Genomic DNA, 27,000 nt, shown 5'->3' with positions numbered 1-27,000 from the left:
CCACATCCAGGAGGAGACATGGGGAGCAGGGATCACAGGGTGGGGCTTGGACACAGGTGATCTGTGCATGGGGGCCTCATGGGGGACACAGGGAAGGATCCAGGGGACACAGACACCCAGGGAATGGGCAGAGCTGGGAGACACAGGGAGCTGGGATGCAGAGAGCATGAGGATAAGGGATTCACAGGACACTAACTGGGGACACCAGGAGCTGGCTGGTGACACCAGGAATGGGGGCACTGGGGCTGATTATTCCCCTTTACTCCCTGCCGGGTGCAGCCGCCTTCTCGCTGCCCATCCCGGGGGTGCCAGCGCTGCCCGCCCCGAGGAGCAGGCGGGCGTAGGCGCCGCGGTGCTGCCGCAGCTCGGCCGGTGTCCCGCTCTCGGCCACGGCGCCGCGCTCCAGCACCACCAGGCGGTCAGCGGCGTCCAGAACGCGTCCGCGGTGCGACACGACCAGCACGGTCTGTGCCAGCCCGGCGCGCACCCAGCGCTGTGCCTGCGGCCAGAGAAGCCTCATCCCATCCCGTCCAACTCAGCCCTGCACAGTCCCACCTGATCCCGCCCCACTGTGCCGTTCCTCAGTCCCACCCTAACCCCGTCATCCTTTTCTTACTATCCCACCTCCCTGTTCTCCATCCCATCCCCATGCCCACTGTCTCATCCTGTTCACACTATCCCATCTCGCTGTTCCATCCCACCAGCCCAACCCTTCCCATCACATTCCATCTCTCTGTCTTCTTTCCAGCACTCACATCCCATCCTATCGATCCCATCCCGTCCCAACCCAACCCAACCCATCTCAACCCAACCCATCTCAACCCATCCCACCCCATCCATCCCACCCCAGCCCAGCCCATCCCATCCCATCCATCTCATCCCATCCCATCCATCTCATCTCTCTGTCTTCATCCATTCTACTTTCCTGCCATCCTACACTCCCAGTCCCATTCCTATCCTACCATCCTGTCCTATTTCTACATCTTACTGAGCCACACCACCCATCCAACCCCCCATCTTCACCCTATCATTCCCACTCCACCCCATTATCCCCCATCCCTCCAGCTCCATCCCACCCTTCCACTCTCATACCATCCCACCCCATTTCCACCAATTGCACCCCTATCCCACCCCCCTCCACCCCACCCCACTCACCGCCCCCTCGTCTCCATCATCCAGAGCCTCATCGAGGATGAGCAGGGTCGGCCGCCAGAGCAGAGCCCAGGCCAGGGCCAGGCGGTGCCACTGCCCCGCTGCCAGCCGCCCCCCACACTCACCCACCTCTGGGGGAACCCATGGATCAGGGGGATCTGAGTTCAAGGACCCCCCACACTCCCCCACCTCTGGGGGCAACTCATGGATCAGTGGGATCTGAGCTCAAGGACCCCCCACCTCTGGGGGGACTCTGGGATCCCCTACCCCCAACACTTCCCCACCTCTGGGGGCAACCCATGGATCAGGGGGATCTGAGCTCAAGGACCCCCCATGCTCCCCCACCTCTGGGGGAACCCATGGATCAGGGGGATCTGACCTCAAGGATCCCCACCACACCTCCAACCTCTGGGGGCAACCCATAGCATCAGTGGGATCTGACCTCAAGGATCCCCCCAAACCCTGTGCTCCCCCACCTCTGGGGGAACAATGCATGGCATCAGGGGGATCTGACCTCAAGGATCCCCCCATACCCTGTGCTCCCCCACCTCTGGGGGAACAACCTATGGCATCAGGGGGATCTGACCTCAAGGACCCCCCCACACCCACCATGCTCCCCCATCTCTGCCAGAGGATCTTTGGGATCAGGGGCTGCCCCATCCTCCCAGCTCTCACACCCCAGGATGAAGCCCCAGGATACCCCTGGTGTTCCCCCAGCTCTCACCAGTGTCCCAGCCTTGCTCCAGCCCCTGGATGAAGTCCATGGCTCCAGCAGCAGTGGCAGCCTCCTGCAGCCCTGACTCTGTGCAGTGCTCCAGCCCCAGCACGATGTTCTCACGGATTGTTCCAGAAAACAGGATGGGATCTTGCTCCACCGGCACCACCTGCCCCAGCCCCAAAACCTGTGACGTTGTCCAGGCTCTTGGTGTCCCCATCCTTGTTCCATGATCTCATCTCTCCTTGATGTCCCCATAGTCTCCATCCCTCCTCCCAATGTCCCCATCCCTCTTCCCAGTGTCCCCATCCCTGTCATCACCATTCAATTTCCCAGTGCTCCCATCCCATTTCTGGTGTCCCCATCTGCCTTCCCAGTGTCCCCATTCCTGTCATCACCATTCCATTTCCCAGTGCTCCCATCCCATTTCCTGTTGTCCCCATCCTATTCCTGGTGTCCCCATCTGCCTTCCCAGTGTCCCCATCCCATTCCTGGTGTCCCCATCCCTGTCATCACCATTCCATTTCCCAGTGCTCCCATCCCATTTCCTGTTGTCCCCATCCCATTTCTGCTGTGCCCATTCCTTCTCCCAGTGTCCCCATCCCTGCTCCTGATGTCCCCACCCATTCCTCCCTGCTCCCAGCTCTGTTTCAGTGTCCCCACTGTCCCCACCCCATCCCCAGTGTCCCACCTTGCGGTGCAGGTACTGGTGTTCATACTCTGGCAGTGGGATCCTATCCAGCAGCACCTTCCCCCTGCCAGGATCCCTCACCCTCCCCAGCAGTGCCACAGCCGTGCTCTTCCCGCTGCCATTGGGCCCCGCCAGCGCCGTCACCTCCCTGGGACGCACCTCAAAGGTCACATCCTGTGGGATGGGGACAGGTGATGCCAGAATTCCCACCCCTGGGAAAAACCCCAGGTTCCCCCAGACCCACCTTCAGCACAGGGTGCTCTGGGTTCCCAGGATATGTGAAGGAGACTTTCTGAAAAGTGACGTGGCCCTGAAGCTCAGGGGGCTCCCGTGTCCCCCCGATGTCCCTGGTGGGTTTCTGATCCAGGTATTCCCAGATCTTCTGTCCAGCAGCTGCATTGGTCAGGAATTCATTGAAGCCGTAGAGCAGCACCTGGGGAGAAGGAAGGGGATGACATGGGGATGGGCAGGAGCATGGATGGACAGACAGACATGTGGATTCCATGGTCAGGAATTCATTGAAACCATAGAGCAGCACCTGGGGAGAAGGAAGGGGATGGCACAGGGATGGGCAGGAACATGGATGGATGGACAGACAGACATGTGGATTCCATGGGATCACCTAGACATGACGACCAACTGTGTCCTGGTACAGCAGGAAGGTAACAAGGACCCCAGGAGTGATGTGTCCATCACGGAGCTGCTGGTGGCTCCGGAACAGCACCAGGACCCGGATGGTCAGGTGGAGCATCTGTGGGTGGCAACAGGGATACTGGTGTCCCCATTCTGCTCCTGGTGTCCTCATTCCAGTCCTGGGGTCCCCATCTCACCTCTGATGTTCCCATCCTTTGTCCCAGTGTCCCCACTCTGCTTCTAATGTCACCGTTCCCATTCCTGGCACGCCCATTCCTGATCCCAATGCCCCTGTTCTGGTGTCCCCATTCCTGGTGTTCCCATTCTGCTCTCAGTGCCCTCATCTCAGCTGCTGGTTTCCCCTTCCTGATCCCAATGTCCCTGTTCTGGTGTCCCCATTCCTGGTGTTCCCATTCTGCTCTCAGTGCCCTCATCTCAGCTGCTGGTTTCCCATCCCTGATCCCAATGTCCCTGTTCTGATGTCCCCATTCCTGGTGTTCCCATTCTGCTCTCAGTGCCCTCATCTCAGCTGCTGGTTTCCCATTCCTGATCCCAGTGTCTCCATTCCCTGGCATCCCCATTCCCATTCCCAGTTCCCCCTGACCCTGTTGATGAGAGTGAAGAATGCCAGCTCCAGCTCTATCTGCTCCTTCAGCCTCAGCTCCTTGGCCAGGTTGTGGCTGTGTTGCTCCTCCTCCTCCTCCTCTGCCGAAAAGATCCGGATGGTCTCGATGGCGGCGACGGATTCCTGCACACCCGAGGCCGTCCGGGCAGATGCTTCCAGCATGGATTGCTGAAGTGCCTGTGGCAGCATTGGAGGCTCTCCAGCTGTCCCAGGTCACCTTCCTGGCCCATCATCCACGCCCTGTCCTCAGCATTCCCATCCCACCACACCCACTGCATCCCCACTTTTGCATTCCCACCGTCCCACACCCTCCTCCCACCCATTCTATCAGTCCTAATCCCACCATCCCCATCCCCACTGTCTCATCCCTGTTCCTACCATTCTCATTCCCAGCATCCCATTCCTCTGGTCTTCATCCCCACTCCTATCCCCCTGGGCCAAATCCAGTCACACCATCCCAAGCCATCTCCCTATTTTATCCCATACCATTCCATCCCATCCCACCCCACCTGTCCAACCTGTCCCTTCCCCACCATCACACTTTATCCCATCCCATCCCATCCCATCCCATCCCATCCCATCCCATCCCATCCCACTCCACCTGTCCTTTCCCCACCTTCCCACCTTATCCCATCCTTCTCTTCCATTCCATTCCATCCTCATGTCTGCATTCCCACCATCCCATTCCCTTTGTCCTCATCCCCACTCCTATGTCCCTGGGTCAAATCCAGTCACACCATCCCATCCCATCCCATCCCATCCCATCCCATCCCATCCCATCCCATCCCATCCCATCCCATCCCATCCCATCCCATCCCATCCCACTATTCTCATCTCCACCATTCTATTCCTTCCCCATGCCAGCACTCCCACCATCCCATTCCCTTGATCTCTGTCCCCTCTCATCCCACCATTCCCATCTCCATCATCTTCCTTCCCACTCTCCATCAACCCCATTCCATCCCCACCATCCATTCCCCTGGCCCCCATCCCAACTCTGTCATTCCCACCTGGGTGTCCCCCTCCCCCTCTTTCCCTCCCCTATTCCTGACCCGTTTCCAGGCGCTCTGGATACGGTGGGTGGTGATTTCAAGTGGCACCTCCAGCAGTGCCAGCAGTGCCAGGCCTGGTGCCAGCCCCACCATGAACACCCCAACCACCAGGGCCATCCCCAGGCTTCGCAGCAGATGGTTGGCTCCAGTGGGTGCTGCTGAGCACACCTGAGGCACCTCGGTGGAAAATCGAGCCAGGAGCTCAGCTGCAGGGTGGGAAAAGAGATTGGGATTGTGGTGGGTGGGGACAGGATGGGAATGATGTGATGGGGACCAGTGGGATGGTGGAATGGGATGGGACAGTGGAGATGAGATGGTGGGAATGGAGATTGTGAGATGGGGATGATGGGATGAAGCTGGGGACATGCAATGGGGTGGAGAATAATGGGGATGGGAAATAATGGATAGAATGGGGAAGTGGGATTTGGACAGGATGAAACTTTGGGGTAGAATGAAGCCAGGAAGATGGGATGGGATGGGATGGGATGGGATGGGATGGGATGGGATGGGATGGGATGGGATGGGATGGGATGGGATGGGATGGGATGGGATGGGATGGGATGGGATGGGATGGGATGCTAGGATGGGGACTCTGGTGACAGGATAGTTGGGATGGCATGGACAGGTGGAATGGGTCAGGTGGGCTGCAGCTGGACCGTGCCCTGTTACCTGCTGGCCATCCCTGGAAGAAATCCAAGTCTTGGTGCACCAGGTGGGAAAAGAGCCGGAGGCTCAGCCTCTGACGGAGACATGCTTCCAGCAGCAGGAAGAAGCACCCACGGCACCCAGAAAACAGCACACTGGGGGGACACGGGGACATGGTGACATCAGGGATGTTGGGGACATGAGGACAGGCCCAGGGAATGCTGCAACCCACCTGGTGGCTCCAGCAGCTGCCACCATGCCAGCAGCTCCGGCGGTGAGTCCGTCCCCAGTGCCGATGGCATCCAGCACCTTCCTGGTGACGTAGGGTCCCAGTGTCTCCCCTGGGGGTCACCAAGCCTGTGTCACCATGGGTGTGACCACTGACACGGGGACCCTGCCTTGTGAGGGGCAGCACCCAATCTGGGCAGTGGGGATCTAAGTTTGGGAAGGCACAACACGATTTGGGTGGGATATAAAGGGGCAGTTTAGAGGGGTCAGGAGCCAATATTGGGGGTTTAGTGCCAAATTTAGGGGGTCAGTACCAAGTTTAGGAGTCAGAAACTAAACATGGGAGATCAGGACCCAAGGCCTTGGAGGTCAACATTCATTTTTGGGCATCAGACTCTGAGTTTGAGGGTCAGCACCCAATTTTGGGGGTCAACACTTCAGTTTGCAGGGTCAGAACCCAATTTAGAGAGTCAGGACTCAATTTTGGCAGGGTCAGCACCCAGCTGAAGGTGTCAACTCCCAGTTTACGGAGGTCACCACCCAATTTTAGGCTGGTCATCACCTATTTAGGCACTCAATACTCAATTTTTAGGGGCCAGCATTCCAATTTGGGGCTGCAGAACCCAAATTTGGGTGTCACCCACCAATGGCCGCCAGCACGAGGCAGAGGACGGCAGCTCCGAGGACGTTCCGCTCCTCCCAGGTCAGTGCCAGAGCGCGCCAGACGGTGCCAGGAGCCTTGGGGACATCGCCGGGGGTCTCAGGGACACCGCCAGGGACCGGGGGAGCGGCCCAGGCCAGCTGGGCGAGTGCGGCAGCTGCGTGGGCGACCCCGAGCCAGGCGGGCGGGGCGGCCGCCAAGAGCCCCGGGCCGGCCCCGGGCGGGCCCAGGAGAGAGCGCAGGGTCCCGAAGGCTGCGGGGGTGGCGGCGACAGTCAGGGCGGCCGCGGTGGCCCCGGGGGGACGGCGAGGGGCGAGTAGCCAGGTAGCCACGACCAGGACGGGCGGGCGAAGGGCGGCTTCGAGCCATAAGCCCGCCACGCCCAGCGGAGCCAGCGGCGGTACCAGCGGCACCAGTAACACCAGTGCCAGGGCATCGGCCACCATCAGGAGGCCGGGCAGGAGAGCAGCGGGTGGCAGCGCCATGGCGGGACCAGTACAGACCAGTGCTCCCTGTGTGGAAAGGATCAACAGGCTGAGAACTTACCAGTTAAAACCAATGAGCACTGGGGTGCTCCCCTGTCCACACCAGTGCTCCCAGTCTAGACGAGGGTGCTACCAGTCTTGTGCCCTGAGCCACACCAGTGCTCGCAGTTCAGCTCGGGGCGCTCCCCAGTCCACAGAAGGCACTTCCCAGTCCAGCCCTCTCAGCTCCCCAGTCCACACGGGGCACTCACCAGTGCCCACCACTGCTCCCAGTTTAGCTCTCCGGTAGCTCCTAGAAAGATCCGTTAAGATTTCGCTTTCGAGTCCCCGCCTGTCCCGCTCTGCCCCGCCCCTCCCGCCCTCTCCACGCCCACACCACGCCCATTTCCCCGCCCAGACCCCGCCCCCCGCCTGCATCGCCCCCTCCGGCCCGCAACCCGCTCCGGCTCCGTCTACCTAGCAACCGATGACGTCACATACATAACGACCAATCAGCGGCCCTTATTCCGGGCCTGTGGGCGTGTCAGTTCCAGGGGATTCCCGCCGGCCCCGCCCCGCCCCCCGCGCGCCGTTTTCGGCTTTCCGGGAAATCGCGGCGCCTCCGGGAGCGGACCGGGCGCGATCGGAGAGGCATCAGGGCCATGAAGGGTCCGGACTAGGACACACCGGGAGCAGGAACGGGGCCCGCACGGAGCCTCCGGGACCCTCCGGAACCAACCGCCAGAAGAACCGGGAGCCAGCAGAACTCACCAGGACCCAGCAGGACTCACCAGGACCAGAGCAGGACGCACCCCCTGCCCCGCGATGTTTTCTCCCCAGATCCGACGGCTCCTGGCCCTGCTGGCCCCCGAGCGCGGGCGCTGGACGCTGGTGGGGGGGCTGATGTCGGCTTCTGCCCTCGGTACGAGGGGACCCCGACCTGGGGAGGGCAGGACCCCTTGGAGGGGCTTCGGGATCTGATTTGGAGGGTTTGGACATAACTGTGGGGGGGGTTTCAAGGCCAATTTGATGGGTCAGAACCCAATTTGGGGGGAGGCAGGATCTGATTTGAGGGAGGTCAGAAACCAATTTGTGCATCGGGACCCAATTTAGAGGCAGCGAGCGCACAATTTGGGGGATCAGGATCCAATTTTGGGACTCAACACACAGTTTTGGGAGCCAGGATCCAGTTTTCAGGCTTCAGTCCCCAATTTAGGGGGAACCCCCACTTAAACACTGTGTCCCCGCAGGTGAGGTGGCCGCCCCGTACTTCACGGGCCGCGTCACTGACCGGGTGACAAAGGAGGACGCGACAGCGGCCGTGTGGCCCCTTGTGCTGGTGGGGCTGGGCAGGTGGGTGCCCCCGGAGCCGCGGGGACACGCCGAGGTGGCGGTGAGGCGGCGGTGACCCGCGGCCTGACCCCGCTGTCCCCGCAGTGCCATCGCCGAGCTGGCCTGTGACTGCAGCGCAGCGGTGGCGCTGACGCGGGCGCGGGAGCGGCTGCAGCGACGGGCGGTGGCCGCGGTGCTGCGCGGGGACGTGCCCGGGCCCGGGGGTCTCCTGGGGGACACGCCGGGCGCGGTGGCCGAGCGGGTGACAGGGGACGCCAGGGCGGCGCACGCGGCGCTGGCCGATATGGTGGTGCCGTTGCTGTGGGGGGTGACACGGGCAGTGTCGCTGCTGGCCACGGTGGCCTGGCTGTCCCCTCTGCTCGGTCTGCTCACGCTCCTGGCACTGCCGCTCTTCCTGCTGCTGCCGCGCGCCGTCGGAGCCATCCAGCGGGTACTGAGGGGACATGGGGTGTGAGGGGCCCTTGGGGACACCTCTCTGTCCCCAGTGTCACCTCCCTGACCCCCTTGCCACCTCCCTGCACCTTGAGTTCACTCCAAACCCTTCCTGTCCCCTTCCTGTGCCTGTTGTCACTTCCCCACGCCCACTGTCACCTCCTCCTGTCCCCCCAGCCCCCATCCCCATGGTGACCCCCTGTCCCTGTGTCCCCAGGACCTGGCCCGGCAGGTGCGGGTGGCAGAGGCCAGCACCGCTGTGGTGACTCTGGAGTCCCTGGGGGCCATGGGGACCATCTGAGCCTTTAGGCACGAGGCCGGTGTCACCTCGTGGGTCCGGCAGCGCCTGGCCCAGCAGCACCAGCTGGAGAGGAGAGAGGCCCTGGCCTATGCAGCTGGGTGCTGGGCCAGTGGGGTATGGGGACACTGGGGACATGGGGGGATGAGGAACAGTGGCATGGGAATGGAACATGTGGTGGCACAGGGCTGGGGAGAAGGCACGTGGTGGCAGCTGTGATGGTGGAATAGGGGACACTGGGATGTGATGGTGTTGGAATAGGGGACAGGGATGTGATGGTGGTGGAATAGGGGACACAGGGATGTGATGGTGTTGGAATGGGGGACACAGGGATGTGGTGGTGTTGGAATAGGGGACACAGGGATGTGGTGGTGTTGGAATAGGGGACACAGGGATGTAGCAGCAGGAGTCACATTGGGTATGGTGGCAGGGGGATGAAGACATGGGGATACAGGGACAGGAGATACAGTGACGGGGGCTGGGGAACACAGGGACACAGTAGCAAAGGGCCAGGGGACACAGGACATGGTGGCAGGACATGGGGACCAGCAGTGTGGGGCCAGGGGATGTGGAAACATGGTGGCCTGGGGCAGAGGGATATGAGAATGGGTGGCCTGGGGAAGGGGACATGGTGGCCTGGGGCAGAGGGGCATGAGAATGGGTGGCCTGGCGGGGGGGGCATGGTGGCATGGGGCTGGGTGACACAGTGACATGAAGCTGGGCTGACAGCCTGTGTCTGTGTCTCCAGTTCCCTGCCCTGGCTCTGAAGCTGGCAGTGCTCATCTTGGGTGGATACTTGGTGACTGCAGGGACTGTCACCCCTGGGGAGCTGGTGGCCATCCTCATGTGCCAGCTACACTTCACCAAGACTGTGGAGGTGATGAAAGTGTCCCCTACATGTCCCCAGTGTGTTCTCTCCTGTCCTCAATCCCATTCCCTGTGTCCCATGTCCCCCCACCACGTCCCCATGTCCCCACATGCTGGCAGTGATATCCCCATACTCTCTTGGCCACGTTCCCATCCCTATCTCCTGTGTCCCCAGCCCCTCCCTGTTGTGCACCCTGCATGTCCTCAAGTTCTGTCACTTATGTCCCACTGTGCACTTGCCCTGTGTCACCTCATATCTCCCTGTGTCACCTCATGTCTCCCTGTGTCCTCCTCATGTTCCTGTGTCCCCAATGTCCCCATGTCCCCAGATGGTGCTCTTGTACCTCCCATTCCTGGCCAAGGCTGTTGGCTCCTCTGAGACACTCCTGGAGCTGCTGGAGCAGGCCAGGACGGTGGCACCAGCAGGGCTACTGTCACCTGTCACCCCCCGGGGCCAGGAGACCACATGGACTCCAGGCCTGTGCTCAAGGATGTCTGGATGTCATACCCTGGGCAGCCCGAGCCAGTCCTCAAGGTGATGGTGGCAGAGGGGCAGGGGAACACATGGGGTATGGTGAATGTGGGAGAACATGGGACACAGAGGGACAAGGGGATATTGGGGACACATGGGGAGGATGTGGGGAAACATGGGACATGGGAGGGGGGGATATAGGACAGGGGCACAAGGGGATACTGGGGATATGGGGGACAAGGGGATATTAAGGACATGGGGGGACAAGGGGATATTGGGGACATGGGGGGACAAGGGGATATTGGAGATATGGGGGACAAGGGGATGTTGGGGACATGGAGGACAAGGGGATATTGGGGCCATGGGGGACAAGGGGCTACTGCAGACATGTGGGGACAAGGGGATACTGGGGACATGAAGGGACAAGGAGATATTGGGGACACGTGGGGACAAGGGAATTTCTAATTTCACCCGTCCATTTTCAAATATAATTTTAGCATTTAGAATAGATAACAAGTTTTTTCCAAATAAAGGTTCAGGGCAATTTGGCATGTACAAAAATCTATGGTCTAATTCTTTCTTTCCGAATCTCAAACTCATAGGTTGCAAAAGGGGTCTCTCTTCTACCTGTCCCATAGCCCCTACCACTTGGACTGTTGTGTCGCTTAAAGGTCCCAATCGCTTATTTAAAACTGAATGTACTGCACCAGTGTCTACCCTAAATACCTGTTCTTCTCCCTCCACCTCGATCCTGACCTTCAAATCCTGATCTAGTCAGCTCTGATTCTGATAGCTCCCCATCATCATTATTTGGGCTTGAGCGGCATCTACTGGCGAAAGAGGGTAACTAGGAAAGTTACCATTGTTTCCGCCCCCTCCTCTCCCAAGCCCTATTCTTGCGGGGCACTCATTTTTCCAAAGTCCCAGTTGTCTACAAAAAGCACACTGATTTGGATCCAAACTTCCTTGTCCAAAATTTCCATTATTTCCCGGGTAAAAGCCTCTACCTCTGCCGCCAAATCCTCCATGACCTCTGCCCCTATTTCCTTTACCTCTACCACGTTGTCCTCCTGTTTGCTGTACCAATGCCAGAATACTAGCCTGCTGATGCTTGGCTGTTTCCTTTTCCCTATTATTGTACACTTTCCATGCAGTTTTCAATAACTTTTCTAACCTCCGGGTATCATCTCCCTCTAACTTCTGCAATTTATTTCTGATATCATCCTGAGATTGCCCAGTAAACAACAAAGCTATTTGTAATTGCCCAGCCTCCGACTCCACATCCAGACTAGTAAACCGTCTAGCTGCCTCTTTCAGCCTTTCTAGAAAAGCTGAGGGGAACTCATTTTTCTCCTGCTTGACCGTATATAATTTAGACCAGTTCAACGTCTTAGGCATTCCGCTTCTGACCCCTTCTATTACTAATTCTTGGAACTGTTTTAATCTGCGGTACCCTTCTCCAGTATTTGGATCCCATCCCGGATCATCCTGGGGAACTACTTCATTTACTGACAACCCCATTATTCTCTGGGTCCGGATATCTTCCCTAGCTTTTTCCTTAGCAGCTCTCAACACTATTTCCTTTTCATTGGAATCCATCAATGTATCTAGCAGGACCTGCAAATCATTCCAATCCGGATTCTGAGTTTTAACAACCATCTTTACCACCCGCGCAGTTCTTTCTGGATCTTTCCTATAACTTCCAGCCGACTGTTTCCATATAACCAAATCACTAGGTAAAAACGGTACCTTAACTATGACACGTTCCCCTTGGGGTCCAACCGCTTCCCTAAGAGGATTGCAGCTCCATTTGGTTCTTCCGACCCTGTCGGGTACGGGAAGCCAGCGGAGTCCTCTGAATTTCACGGGAGGCACCTGGGGAGGGGGTTTGAGGACGAAGGGCTACTGAAAGCCGAGAAACCCCCGGAGTCTGTGGAGACTCCGTAGCTTCATCTTCTTCATCCTCATCACTCCTCCCCAACTCCTCCTCGCTTGATGATGGAGCAGAGGGACCCGCACGGGACGGACCAGCAACATATAGGGACATATCCTCCTCCTTTTTATCCAACTTTACCACACAATCCACACACAATCCCTTTTTCTTACACCCCAGACATTCTTCCTTCTTATCTTGAAGCCCAATCATCAATATCTCACACTCTTTTAACCATTCCGGTTGCCTCCCCAAGTAATAAAACAAATTCAAGTATAGCATTTCATCCCATTTTTCATTATCTTTCAAATATTGCATTAGAGGAGGTATTTTTCCTTTGTCAATTGTCCCATTTAATGGCCACTCAGGCCCCCCTTCGGACCCATAAAGTGGCCACCAATGATTACAATAGTCAATCAACTTCCCTTTGATCAAACCATCTTCAGAGAAGCCCCCTTTCTTCCCTTTCTTTAACAGACACCCCAAGGGAGTATTCTCCAGAACCTTACCATTAGATTGTACCTACGCCTTGAAAGTTTTCAGCGGCATCATTCCTAAACAGAATAGACAGGAAAAGAAAGAAAATCTATGCAAATAGAAAGATAGACCAGCCAACCAACCAACTTGTCACCCTCCAACGCCGCGGGGGAACAAGTGCCGGACCAGCGAAGCTTTTGCCGTGTCTTACAGCCGGCGCCTGGGCTTTACCCAAGACGTCTTTAGCCCAACCCGGCGGAGCCGATGCTTCGTCTTAGGGGCAGGCACCCAGTACCAGAGAATAAAGCACCTTCGGGCTTACCTCCTGCAGTTGCTGACAGGCGCGGGGTCGGGCACGAACCGATGACTCCCCGAGAATCACTCGGTGCCGGCATGGAGTGGATCAGGACGCGAACCGCCCCAGCAGCCCTCGGAGTCCTGCCGCGGTCACCAGAAAACTGTTGCCCAACAGTGAAGAAGAGACACAAAACAACAGAGTTGTTTAGTGCGGTGCTTTATTGAGGGCCCTGGGGTCTGAGGACTAGCGTCCAAAGTCAGAGCCCAAATTAGTTACATTTTTTCAGGGTTTAAATACACTTCTAGAAGAATTACTTCACTCTTTGATCTTCTTGCTTCACTACTCCTACATAATTTTCTCAAGGTCTCTTCAATCCCTTTACATTCTTTCTAGTAATAAATTGTTACAGCTTCTTTAGATAAGTCTCATACATCATGTCAGCAAGTTTTACACCAGTACACACAGTCTTCCAACACAGGGCCTAGTTTATAAGACAACCCTTAGCATGACTACTGCTAATGCTAAATTAATATATATATAAAGTTTATCAACTTGCAACAGCCCCAGTGCCCCCCTGTACCCCATTTCCCGGACCTCCCCCTCTCGGGGACCCAGCCCCCCATTTTCCTTGACCTCGGGACCTCCTGAACCCCGATTACTGGGCATGGGGACTCCCCCCGCACCCCCTAATTCAGCATGGGGACCCCCTATACCCCCTTCTCGGGCATCCCGCCCTTCCCAGTCCCCAGACCCGCCCTTTTCCTTCCATTTGCACCCCCAGATCTCCCAAATTTCCGTGTACCCCCAGTTCTCCACTCCTGGCGCTTTCTTCAGGGCGGTCCCAGGGGGTCCCAGGTGTTTCTCAGAGGGCTCCAGGGGGGTCGCAGCGGAGATCCAGAGGAATTCTCTGATATTCCCCCTTTTCCCCTCCCTCCCGCGCTCCCTCCGGCGCTTTCGCTTTCGGGTCTCTCGAGCTGCGCCACAGCTGCGAGCGGGGACGGCTGCGATGGCTCCAGCGCTGGGGCTGGGGCTGCTCTTGGGGCTCCTGGGGGCCTGGGGGGCGCGACGAAAGGTGAGTGGGACCCCCCGAAACAGAGACCCCCCTGAACCGCAATTCCCGGGCACCGGGACCCCCCTGAACTTCCATTTCCGGGCACCGGGAACTCCCTACTCCTCCATTCGCGGGCACGGAAACCCCCGAAATCCCCATTTTGGGTCCTGTGACCCCCCCCTCGGTCCCCCTCCCCGGCACCAGCTCAGCTGTACCCTCTTATCTGGCACGGAGACCCTCCTGAACCCCCATTTTCTGCTCACCAGCACCCCTTGAACCCTCATTTTCAGGTAGCAGAACGCCCTTGAGCCCCGAATTCCGGGAAGGAAACTCCCCCTTAACACACATTCCCCAGCACGGGAACCCCTGAACCCCCATTTTTGGGCACAGAGACTCCCCCATATTCCCTTCCCCAGCACCGGGACCCCCCTGCACCCCCTAATCCGCGGCTGGGATCCCCCCGCACCCCCGTCAGTGCTCTGGGACCCCCCTGCACCCCCATTCCCGGCCATCCCCACACCCCAGTTCCGCCCTTTCCCTCGGCTTTTGAATCCCCAGATCTCCCAAATTTCTGCATCCCCCGAGTTCTCCATTGCCGGCGCTTCCTGGGAGGGCGTCCCAGGCTGCCTCAGCGCAGATCCAGTGGGATCCAGATGAATTCCCTGGAATTCCCCTTTACTTCCTTCTCGCTTTCGCGTCTCCCAAACCGCGTCCCCGGGATCCGCCCGCCCCTCCCAGCCCCAGCCCCCCTTTCCCGTGGCCCAGGGACCCCCTGGACCCCCGTTCCTGCCTTTCCCAGCTCCCAGCTCCCACTTTTCTCAACACTGGGGACCCCTGGAGCCCCTTTCCTGGACACAGGGACCCCCTGGATCCCCCATGCCGCCTCTCCCAGTCCCTTCCTTGAACCTTGCGCCCTTCCCGGCTCTCCCAGTTTCGCTTCCTGACCCTTGGACGCCGCCAGACCCCCCAATCTCTGAGTCCCCCCCAGTTCCCCACCCCCTGCTCGTCCTGCGGGGGGGTCCTGGGTGGTCCCCGGGGGGATTCAGGGGAATTCCCAGAATTTCCTCTGTCCCCTCCCCCTCCTCGCGCTCCCCCAGTCACTTTCGCGTCTCCCAAGCTGCGGCTTCGGGATCCGCCCCGGGACCACTGACCGGCACCGGGACCCCCTGAACACCCGTTCCTGGGCACGGGGACCCCCCTGAACTTCCATTTCCGGGCGGACCCCCATTTCTGGGCACAGAGACCCCCTTGAACGTTCATTTCGGGGCACCGAGACCCCCCTGTACCCCCTTTCCCAGTCCTCCACTGGGGAAAACTCCTGCACCCCCTTATCTGGAACCGGGAACCCCCTGAACCCCCATTCCCGAGAACGGAAACCCCCTGAATCCCCATTTCTGGGCACTGAGACCCCCCTGAACCTTCATATTCAGAGTCCAGAACACTTTGAACCGCAAAACCCGCAAGGAGAACCCCCCTGAACCCCATTTCCTGCGCACCCGGACCCCCCTTATCCAGCACCAGTGCCCCCCTGTACCCCATTTCCCGGACCTCCCCCTCTCGGGGACCCAGCCCCCCATTTTCCTTGACCTCGGGACCTCCTGAACCCCGATTACTGGGCATGGGGACTCCCCCCGCACCCCCTAATTCGGCATGGGGACCCCCTATACCCCCTTCTCGGGCATCCCGCCCTTCCCAGCCCCCAGACCCGCCCTTTTCCTTCCCTTTGCACCCCCAGATCTCCCAAATTTCCGTGTACCCCCAGTTTTCCACTCCCGGCGCTTTCTTCAGGGCGGTCCCAGGGGGTCCCAGGTGTTTCTCAGAGGGCTCCAGGGGGGTCGCAGCGGGGATCCAGAGGGATCCAGAGGAATTCTCTGATATTCCCCCTTTTCCCCTCCCTCCCGCGCTCCCTCCGGCGGTTTCACTTTCGGGTCTCTCGAGCTGCGCCACAGCTGCGAGCGGGGACGGCTGCGATGGCTCCAGCGCTGGGGCTGGGGCTGCTCTTGGGGCTCCTGGGGGACCCGGGGGGCGCGACGAAAGGTGAGTGGGACCCCCCGAAACAGAGACCCCCCTGAACCGCAATTCCTGGGCACCGGGACCCCCTTGAACTTCCAATTTCGGGCACCAGGAAGTCCCTACTCCTCTATTGGCGGTCACGGAAACCCCCGAAATCTCCATTTTGGGTCCCGTGACCCCCCCTCGATCCCCTTCCCCAGCACCGGCCCCCCTGTACCCCCTTATCTGGCAAGGAGACCCCCCCTGAAACCCCCATTTTCTGCTCACCAGCACCTCTTGAACCCCCATTTTCAGGCAGCAGAACGCCCTTGAGCCCCGAATTCCGGGAAAGAAATTCCCCCTTAACACACATTCCCCAGCACGGGAACCCCTGAACCCCCATTTTTGGGCACCGGGACCCCCCGAACTTCCATTTCTGCGCACCGGGAACCCCCTAACCCTCCATTCCCGGGCAGGTGAACCCCCGAAATCTACATTTTGCGTCGTGTGACCCCCCTCGATCCCCTTCCCCAGCACAGGCTCCCCTGTACCCCCTTATCTGGCACGGAGACCCCCCTGAACCCCCCTGTTCTTGTCACCAGCACCCCCTGAACCCCCATTTCCGGGCACTGGGAATCCTCTAAACCTTGATTCCCGGGCACGGAGAAACCACTGAATCGTCATTTTCCGTCTTGTTACCTCTCCATCGCCTTTCCCAGCAGAAAGACCCCCCTGAACCCCCATTCCTGGACACGGTGACCCCCCTGAAACGCCATTCCTGGGCACAGTGACCCCCCCTGAACCTCCATTCCTGGGCACGATGACCCCCCTGAAGCCCCTCATCTGGCACTGGGACCCCTCTGAACCCCCGTTCCAGGGCACTGGGACACCCCCGAATCTCTATTTCAGGGCTTGGGACTCCCCTGCACCCCTTTCTCGGGCATCCCGCTTTTCCCAGATCCGAGTCCCGGCCTTTTCCTTCACCTTTGGACCCCCCGAACCTCCCAACTTTCCGTTTTCCCCCCCGTTTTCCACTCCTGGCGCTTCCCGAAACGGGATCCCAGAGGGTCCCAGGGGTCTCAGGGGGTCTCAGCGGGGATCCAGTGGGATCCAGATGAACTCCCTGGAATTCCCCCTTTCCTCCCGTTCCCTCCCCCACCGCACTCCCTCGGTCTCTTTCCCGTTTCGTAGGCTGCGCCTCTGGGATCCGCTTGTCTCTCCCAGCCCCAGCCCCCCCCCTTTCCCTCAACACCAGGGACCCCTGGACCCCCTTTCCTAGGCACAGGGACCCCCTGGATCTCCCATCTCGCCTCTCCCAGTCCCTCCCTTGCACCTTGGACCCTTCCCGGCTCTCCCAGTTCTCCCCATTCTGCTTCCTGTCCCCTCAAATCTCTGTGTCCCCCAGATCTCCACCCGTTGCTCGTCCTGTGGGGGGTCCCAGGGGGTCTGGGAGGGTCCCTGGGTATTGTGGAGGGTCCCAGCGTGAATTCTTGGCTCTGGCACCCCCCTGAATTTCCAGTCCCGGGCACTGGGACCCCCCTGGACTCCCTTATCCAGTACCAATCCCTCCCCACATCCCCTTTCCCATCCATCCCGCCTTCCCCGGCCCCAGCCCCCATTTTCCTTGACCCTGAGACCCTCTGGACCTCCATTCCTGCTTTTCTCAGCCTCCATCCCCCCTTTCCCTCTGCATTAAGGACCCCCAAACGCCCCATTCCAGCCATCCCAGATCTCCCCACCTTGTGACCCTTCTTTCCTTGGCACTGGGGAACCTTGGACCCCCTTTCCTGGCCACAGGGATCCCCTGAGCCCCTATTCCTGGCCACTGGGGTCCCATGCACCACCTTTCCCGCTTTCCCATTTCCGCTTTCATTGCTCTGTGACCCCTCAACCTCCCTCAAAACTCTGTGTCCCCCCAGTTCTCCACTCCCTGCGTTACCTGCATGTGAGGGTGTCAGAGCCCAGCCCAGGGATCCCCCAGTTCGTGTCCATTGGGTACCTGGATGGGATCCCCTTCACACGCTACGACAGCGAGCGGGGCCGAGTGGAGCCGCTGACACAGTGGATAAAGGACGGAGCAGAGCCGGAATATTGGGATGAGCAGACCCAGATCAGCGTGAGGAACCAGCACATGGATGCCAGGAACCTGAATAACCTGCGGAACCGGTACAACCAGAGCAGGGGTGAGTGGGAGAATCCGTGGGGCTGGGATGGGATCTGTGGAGCTGGGACACAATTCCATGGGTCTCTGTGTGTACAATCTCCCCAGGTTTCCACACATGGTTGCTAGTTTACGGCTGTGACCTCCTGTCCAACGGGAGCATCCGTGGATCCAGCCGGTACAGCTACGACGGGCGGGATTTCCTCTCCTTTGACCTGGAATCCAGGAGATTCGTGGCGGCCACCAGCGCTGCTGAGGTCACCAGGAGGCGCTGGGAAGATGAGAATGTGGCTGAGGATTATACGAATTACCTGGAGCACATCTGCCCAGAGTGGCTCCAGAAATATGTCAGATATGGGCAGAAGGAGCTGGACCGCAAAGGTGGGAGCAAAATTCCTGTGGGAGTGTGGGGTTTGGGAACAGAGGACTTGGGAACAGGGTAATTCCTGTGGGAATTCCATGGGTAAATCTCACCCCCATCCCATTCCAGTGGAAATTCCACAGGCAGATCTCACCCCCATCCCATTCCAGTGGGAGTTCCATGGGCAGATCTCACCCCATCCATTCCAGTGAAAATTCCATGGGCAGATCTCACCCCCATCCCATTCCCATGGAATTCCATGGATGTCTCTCACTGTTATCCCATTCCAGATCCCCCTGATGTCCATGTGTCCGGAAAAGAGGAACACGGGATGCTGATCTTGTCCTGCCACGCGTACGGATTCTACCCCAAGGCCATCGAAGTCAACTGGATGAAGGGGGATAAAATCCGGGATCAGGAGACGGAGTGGGGCGGGGTCGTTCCCAACAGCGACGGCACCTTCCACACCTGGGCCAGGATCAAGGCGCGGCTGGAGGAGCGGGAGCAGTACCGGTGCCGGGTGGAGCATCCCGGAATGTCGGAGCCCGGGATCTTCGCTTGGGGTGAGGCTGGGAATGTGGAATGTGGGAATTGGGAATTTGGAATTCCCAAATGGGGATTCCCATCCTCCTCCTCACCATCCCACAATTCCCAGAGCCGACATCTGGTGGGAATCTCACCGTGGTGGTTGCTGTGTCCATTGTTGCCATCATCATCCTCATTGTCCTCGTTGGATTCATTGTCTGGAAGCGCCAATCCGGTAACACACGGGATGGGAGTCAGGAAGGGGCACAGATCCACCCAGCACCATTCTGGGAATCCTGTGCCACCAACGCTGATCCCACTGTTTTTCCACAGGGAGGGTGGACGAGAATGCTCCAGTCTGAGGTTTCTCCTTTGCCCCAAGATCACCCCAGAGGGACATGAAGGTGGTTCAAACTCTGGTTTTCTCTGAAACAGCTAAAGACAGATTGCCGGAGACGCTTTCCTCTTGTTCCAAGGATTGTTTATTGTTTCATATCTCAGGGACCTTTTGCCTGGCCAGCAGCGGTCTGCTCAGCCTGACATCCATGGTGGAATCTGCCTGGTGAAGGCAGGGCTTATCTTATATAGTTTGCACTACCTATTACATGTTTACAAAATTTTCCCAATACAATACAATTTTATTAAATGGTCCAGCCCTGACCCCATCCAATCTAAAAGTGCCAAGGTGTCACCCAATATGGATGAGAGGGGGAAGAAGGAGGAAAAGGTGTCCACCCCTCAAATTCTCCATCTTGGCCACATGTCCCTTATCATAAACATTCTAAAAAAATTATTTATGTTCTAAAGGTCTAATTTACACTTTACTAATTTTGGTGGCTTGTTTCCATTCCCTCTATGTTGGTAATTTCCCCCAAGGGTTAGAATTCAGTGCCTGAGACACCAGGGTCTAACTCAGGAGTCTTTGAGACCCTCGCCAGGAGAGTTTTGAGACCCCCAAGAAGCCCAGGGTTATGCCCTGGGCTCCCACATCTCCTCCCATTGTTTGCACCAAAAACACCTGTGGAGAGTTAGGGATATGCTAGCAGAAGAATTGGAGCTGTACAGTTTGTTAGAACCCCTTCTCCCCTTGCAGTGAGACCTTTGCTCCGTGCCTGGCCTCACCTAGCCGGACATGAGCAGAAGGAAAAGATACTAACAGCCCAAGTGATAAAAACCCCTGTGACCCCTCAATAAACGCCATTTTGCTGTCCACCAAGTTAGTGTCTCGAGCATATGGACCGAGTGGCCCTGGGGTTTGGGCCACTGTGCTGGGCTTAATCCAGAACCAGGCCACTGCAACAAGTGGTGCCGAAACCCGGGAGACCGCCCGGGCTTCGGGGATTGCCTGGATGAGAACCCGGCGGCTGCACAGCTGGTCTAGTGCAGTGTGGGGAGACGTCCCCGGATCAGCGAGGGGCATGGAAGCTGTCGCGAAGGTCATAAGTGAGATCCACACACAGTGGGGCATAGAGTGGAAACTTAAAGATTTTATTCTCTCTGTGCCGAGACTGATAAAGAGAGGGGCTATAGAAAGCCCCGTAGAAATTCTCCCTCCGGAGATACGGGATAAATGCACAAGGGCTCTGGCCGAGGAAACCATGTCCTCAGGCTCAGTGAAAACCCTCAAATCGTGGGGCAGAGTTATCCAGGCTCTGCAAAGGGCTCAACAAGAGCAGGAGACCTGGAGAGACGCTCGAACTTGTTTATTAGCCACGCTGCAGCTGGGGATCGGGGCAGCCACGCAAACTGCGGAGGAGCCCAAACTGCTCAGGAGCGCTGACGCGCGGACCCCGGAACCCCCTCCACAACCCCCGGGACAGGACTCGCCACCATCGGAGGCGGGGAAGCATGCGTGGACATTTTGGCAGGGGATAGCAGAGGAGGCGCGGAACGCAGTTATAATCTCAGAATCCGAAGCGGTTGATAAAAAGCCACCCCCACCATATGCGTTTGAAAATGGCGCCGGAGCGTGTGATGGGGGTGGACCGGTGATGCAGGGGGTGGATATGCAGAAGACTCGCAGGAAAGCGCAAGCGCGGGCGAGCAGGTAGGAAGGATGGCCCCCCAGAAGTAGCTTAAGATCAATCAAAGATCTCATTTTAAATCAGGTCCTTATAGGTAAAGACCCTCTCCCAGCAGGAGGCGGGGAGAGCACAGGGGGAGAGAAGAGCCTGACCACCAGAAAAAGGGGTAGGGGCGGAGCCTGAGAAAAAGGCTCAGCAGCCCGGAAGTGTCAAGCCAATCTATTTCCAGCTTGGACTCTGAGTCAAGCTGGGACGGGCGGTTGGGAAGGTGGTCAGAAGACGACTCTGACACCTCTGACATGATTCAGGCTGTAACAAAAAGGGAGCAGCGGCATATAAAATCACTAGCAGCAATGCTCCTGCATGGGTTAACGGGATATCAGAGAAAGATCGAATCCCGCTTACAGACTGGCGGAAAATAAAAATAGCTTGTGCTGAGTGGGTGTCACGGTCCGCTGTCCTGGTTTGAAAGGACAGGTGTTTGCCAGTAAGGGCAGAAGTTTCCCTTTGGAATAGAGACTTTGGTTCCACTCCCCCCCCCCCCCCCCAAGTATTATAATTGTTTGAATCAAGGACTCTGAGGCAGAGATAAGGGGGTGGGAATAACAGCTTTTTACTAATATATCTAACTGTACAAACAGAAAACAATTACAGTTAATATTGCTAACAGAACGAAATAGATAACTCGGTGTCAGTCCCTTTAGATGCAAGCACGCTGTTTCTGTGCTTAGTCCACAGCCCGGATCTGCTGAAGGGCAGGCGGGAACGGAGGCAGGAAGGAGGGGGGGGGAGAGGGGCAACAACGGCCACGCCGGTCCCGGGCGGGAAGGGGCTGGAGCGGCGGCTCCTCGCTCACCGTGTGTGTCCGGGTGATCAGCTGTGTCCGCAGAGGCAGGAGGCTCGAACGGGGCAGATGCAGGGCAGGTGATCGCAGAGGCTGGCTCTGCTGTGCTCCGGCCGCGTGGGCTGACGATCCCACACGTCCTCCTCCGAGCTCGCCGAAAACCCGAGTGCCCTCCCGGAAGCCTCAGAGGCCCCTCCGGGAGCCGTTCCCACCCACCCCTTTTGTCTGGTCTCATCAGATATCCTGGGTGTAGCCCGGCCAGCTCCATTGGCATGATAATGGGAAAAATTCTTTCAATTGACACAGTAACAGAAAACACTCCACCCCCAACATTATCCACCCTGAATTTTTTCCATGCCAACATGCTACATCATATTGAAAACTTTAAATTATATACATACATGTAGTTATAGGCACAGTATCATAGATAGTTCACCCTAGAACAAGGTCCCCTTGGGGTATGCATCGGGTCTCTCCATCCTTTTGCATCACCCACCAAGTGCAACCTGGTCCTTGAGCGAAAACCACCCCACGAACAGGATTGTCTTTGCTGGAAGCAGAGTTCACCCAGACAGTTTTCCCTAACATGCCTCTCAGGTGTACCACTGGAACCTTATCTCCATCTGCTGCTCCCAAGGGCTCTGACTGGGCAGGGCCTGTTCGGTTAGTGGAACCTCAGGTATTCACTAACCATGTGGCCTTTGGTAGATTGATCTCCCAGTTCTTAAAAGTCCCCCCACCAAGTGCCTTTAAGGTGGTCTTAAGCAGACCATTGCACTGTTCGACTTTCCCAGCCGCTGGTGCATGGTAGGGAATATGGTACACCCACTCGATGCCGTGTTCTTTAGCCCAAGTGTTTATAAGGCTATTTTTGAAATGAGTCCCATTGTCTGACTCAATTCTTTCAGGGGTACCATGCCTCCAGAGGACTTGTTTTTCCAGACCCAGGATGGTGTTCCGAGCAGTGGCGTGGGGCACAGCGTAGATCTCCAAGCATCCGGTGGTGGCTTCCACCATGGTCAGCATGTAGCGCTTGCCTTGGCGGGTCTGAGGCAGTGTGATATAGTCAATCTGCCAGGCCTCTCCATACTTATATTTGGACCATCGACCCCCATACCAGAGGGGCTTTACCCGCTTGGCCTGCTTGATGGCAGCGCACGTGTCACAGTCATGAATAACCTGAGAGATGCTGTCCATGGTTAGATCCACCCCTCGGTCTCGTGCCCACTTATAGGTGGCGTCTCTGCCCTGATGGCCTGAGGCATCGTGGGCCCATCAAGCCAGGAACAGTTCTCCCTTGTGTTCCCAATCTAAGTCTATCTTTGAGACCTCTATCTTAGCAGCCTGATCTACCTGCTTGTTGTGCCTATGTTTTTCATTAGCCCGACTCTTGGGAACATGGGCATCCACATGACGGACTTTCACGGGGAGCTTCTCTACCCAAGTGGCAATGTCTTTCCACTCATCAGCAGCCCAGATTGGTTTTCCTCTACGTTGCCAGTCAGCCTTTTTCCACCTTTCCAGCCAACCCCACAGAGCATTGGCTACCATCCACGAATCAGTGTAAAGGTAGAGCTTTGGCCATTTCTCTCTCTCAGCAATGTCCAAGGCCAGCTGGACAGCTTTGAGTTCAGCAAGTTGACTCGATCCACTTTCTCCTTCGGTAGCTTGTGCAACCTGTGGTGTGGGGCTCCATACGGCAGCTTTCCACTTCCGGTTCATCCCCACAATGCAGCAGGAACCGTCGGTGAAAAGGGCGTAGCGTGTTTCATCTGCTGGCAGCTGGTTGTACGGTGGAGCTTCTTCAGCCCGGGTCACTTGCTTCTGCTCCTCTTCATCAGCGAGATCAAAATCTTCACCTTCTGGCCAGTTTGTAATTATCTCCAAAATTCCAGGGCGATTTGGGTTACCAATACGGGCGCGCTGCGTGATGAGGGCAATCCACTTGCTCCATGTGGCGTCGGTGGCGTGGTGGGTAGAGGGAACCTTTCCTTTGAACATCCACCCCAGCACTGGCAGTCGGGGTGCCAGGAGAAGCTGTGCTTCTGTGCCAATTACCTCTGAGGCAGCTTGAACTCCCTCATAGGCAGCCAGGATTTCCTTCTCTGTGGGAGTGTAGTTGGCTTCAGATCCTTTGTAGCTTCTGCTCCAGAATCCCAGGGGTCGGCCTCGGGTCTCACCAGGCACCTTCTGCCAAAGGCTCCAGGACAGACCATGGTTCCCAGCTGCAGAGTAGAGCACATTTTTTACCTCTGGTCCTGTGCTGACTGGGCCAAGGGCCACTGCATGAGTGATTTCCTGTTTGATCTGGGCGAAGGCTTGCTGTTGTTCAGGGCCCCAATGGAAATCGTTCTTCTTGCGAGTGACCAGGTAGAGAGGGCTCACAATCTGGCTGTACTCAGGGACGTGCATTCTTCAAAAGCCGATAGCACCTAGAAAAGCTTGTGTCTCCTTCTTGCTTGTTGGTGGAGACATTGCAGTGATCTTATTGATGACCTCAGTGGGGATCTGGCGCCGTCCATCCTGCCACTTCACTCCCAGGAACTGGATCTCTCGGGCAGGTCCTTTGACTTTGCTCTTTTTAATGGCGAAACCGGCTCCCAGCAAAATCTGGATGATCTTCTCTCCTTTCTCAAATACCTCCATTGCTGTGTTCCCCCACACAATGATGTCATCGATGCACTGCAAATGTTCTGGAGCCTCACCCTTCTCCAATGCAGCCTGGATCAGTCCGTGGCAGATGGTGGGGCTGTGCTTCCACCCCTGGGGCAGTCGGTTCCAGGTGTACTGCACGCCCCTCCAGGTGAAAGCAAATTGAGGCCTGCACTCTGCTGCCAATGGAATGGAGAAGAATGCATTTGCAATGTCAATGGTGGCATACCACCTTGCTGCCTTGGACTCCAGCTTGTACTGGAGTTCCAGCATGTCTGGCACTGCAGCGCTCAGCGGTGGAGTCACTTCACTCAATGCCCGATAGTCCACAGTCTCCATTCTCCATCAGATTTTTGCACTGGCCAGATAGGACTGTTGAAGGGTGAGTGGCTCTTGCTGACCACCCCTTGGCTCTCTAGATCACGGATCATTTTGTGGATGGGGATCACAGCATCTCGATTTGTCCGGTACTGCCGGCGGTGCACTGTCATGGTGGCAATTGGCACCTGTTGCTCAGTCACTTTCAGGAGTCCTACTGCAGAGGGGTTTTCTGACAGTCCAGGCAAGGTGTTCAACTGCTTAATGCTCTCTGTCTCTACAGTAGCTATTCCAAAAGCCTACCTGAACCCCTTTGGGTCTTTGTAGTAGCTGTTCCTGAGGAAGTCTATGCCTTGAATGCACAGTGCCCCTGGGCCAGTTACAATTGGATGTTTCTGCCACCCCTTCCCTGTCAGGCTAATCTCACCTTCCAGCAAAGTGAATTCCTGTGATCCCCCCGTCACCCCAACAATGGAAACAGGTACCTTCCCCACATGTTCTGATGGTATCAGGGTGCATTGTGAACCAGTATCAACTAACACTTTATGTTTCTGTGGCTTTGACGTGCCAGGCCATCTCACCCACACCATGCAATAAATCCTGTCATCCCATGCCTCTCCCTGGCTAGAGGCCCCTCTAGCCCTGGTTATTATTTCTTTCCTGGGCATACATAGTGGAGGTTCCTGCCAGGGGATCTGACAGAACATCCTCCTTGCTGTAATACCCTGCACCTTGTTTGTGGGAGGTTGAGGCTACCTTCATTTTAGTGCGGCTCCCTCGGTTAGCATTTCCCTCCCTGAGCTGACGCACCCGTGCTGCCAGGACAGAAGTGGGTTTCCCATCCCATTTTCCCATGTCTTCCCCATGGTCTCACAGGAAAAACCACAGGTCAGCTCGTGAGGTGTACCCTCTCTCCTTAGCTGGGGGACGTGAAGCTCTGACTTGGGGGCCTGTGACTCGTACTGGTGCTACGCTGATCTTCCTCACCTCCTCAATTCTCTCCATCATCTCCTCCCTCATATCCCTCATCCTATCTTCGACCTGTTGGAGGTCCCTGGCTACGGCAGAGACATTAGCCTGCATTGGGCCATTCATCATGCTCTCGAAATTTCTGAGTTTGTTGGCAACAGAACACACTGTCTCTGGGTGGTTATCAGCATTAATCATTGCTATGTAGGTGGTATATTGAGATGGACCCAAGGTTGACAGATTCCATAACATCTGCCCTGTGCACTTGACCTTGTCAGGGTCATTGTCATGCTGTCCATCCCTCCCAAAGAGTACCTCTAATACTGCTGTCTCTCTCAGCTGCTGGATCCCTTCCTCAAGGGTCTTCCAGCGCATCCTACGGTGGTGCTCCTGCATTCTCTCTCTGTGTACAAACTTCTCTCTCACACTCATTAAAAGCCGGTCCCAGAGGGAAAGGAGGCCTTGCTCCCTTACGAATATCTGGTCCACATCTGAATCCTGGGCCAAGGATCCCAAATTCCTGGCCTCAGTTCCATCCAGTTGTACACCTGTTCCCGTAAGGTCCCAGACCAGAGTAACCAAGTTGTAAAAGGCTCACGGCCCCGCTGAGCAATGTCTTTACGCAGGTTACGGAGACTATCGTATGAGAGGGACTAGGTGACAATCTCAACCTCTGGCTCCCTTGCTGGTTGTGAGGACCCTCCTTGCTGATCCCCATTATCTAAGTGCCTCGTTTTAATCTTAGATTTCCTAGTTTCCACAGGAGCAACTGCTGCTGGCTGTGGCTGCTCCTGTGATCCAGCTGGAACCTGGACAGATACAACATCTACGGGTTCCACTGCAGCACCATCTGACTCTTCCTCTTTAGGGCTGGGGGAGGGTTTCTCACCAGCTGGAGAAAAATACTCCTTCATCATCTGGCTATGCTCTTTCAGCATTTGGCCTATATCCTTCACTAGAGCCCCCACCCACTCTGGGTGGCTCATTTCTGCGGTGGGCTGTGGGGCAGGGTTAGGGTCTGGGGCAGCATCCCAAGTCCCTGGGGCAGAGGCAGGTTCTGGGGCAGCATCCCTAGTCCCTGGGGCAGGTATCAGAGTTGTCGTCCAA

At 57.2% G+C, this 27,000-nt stretch overlaps 2 protein-coding genes and 1 pseudogene across 3 annotated transcripts; 2 read left to right on the top strand and 1 right to left on the bottom strand.

Moving 5' to 3' along the window:
* Positions 1 to 259: 259 nt before the first annotated feature.
* LOC306815118 (antigen peptide transporter 2-like) lies at positions 260 to 7,233 on the bottom strand (annotated as a pseudogene). Its single transcript has 12 exons — positions 7,139 to 7,233; positions 6,386 to 6,914; positions 5,746 to 5,854; positions 5,538 to 5,668; positions 4,869 to 5,074; positions 3,796 to 3,993; positions 3,181 to 3,309; positions 2,803 to 2,991; positions 2,559 to 2,732; positions 1,877 to 2,036; positions 1,156 to 1,283; positions 260 to 499 (listed from the first exon to the last, which is right to left on the bottom strand). The product of its transcript is annotated as an antigen peptide transporter 2-like (transcript).
* Positions 7,234 to 7,633: 400 nt separating this feature from the next.
* On the top strand, positions 7,634 to 8,952 carry LOC306815113 (antigen peptide transporter 1-like; the record flags this gene model as incomplete). Its single annotated transcript, XM_079331739.1, has 4 exons — positions 7,634 to 7,788; positions 8,117 to 8,219; positions 8,304 to 8,649; positions 8,869 to 8,952. The coding sequence occupies exons 1-4, from the start codon at positions 7,692 to 7,694 to the stop codon at positions 8,950 to 8,952; spliced, it is 630 nt and encodes a 209-aa protein (XP_079187865.1). The 5' UTR covers positions 7,634 to 7,691.
* Positions 8,953 to 15,920: 6,968 nt separating this feature from the next.
* LOC306815112 (class I histocompatibility antigen, F10 alpha chain-like) lies at positions 15,921 to 19,488 on the top strand (the record flags this gene model as incomplete). Its single annotated transcript, XM_079331738.1, has 5 exons — positions 15,921 to 16,084; positions 17,959 to 18,222; positions 18,309 to 18,581; positions 18,852 to 19,124; positions 19,217 to 19,488. Exons 1-5 carry the CDS (start codon positions 16,018 to 16,020, stop codon positions 19,486 to 19,488), a joined length of 1,149 nt encoding a protein of 382 aa, XP_079187864.1. The 5' UTR covers positions 15,921 to 16,017.
* Positions 19,489 to 27,000: the final 7,512 nt, after the last annotated feature.

Source organism: Erithacus rubecula (assembly GCF_903797595.1).
Source record: "Erithacus rubecula genome assembly, contig: scaffold_100_arrow_ctg1, whole genome shotgun sequence".
In the NCBI taxonomy this organism is placed as follows: domain Eukaryota; kingdom Metazoa; phylum Chordata; class Aves; order Passeriformes; family Muscicapidae; genus Erithacus; species Erithacus rubecula.
This window is presented reverse-complemented; position numbering and strand designations above follow the sequence as displayed.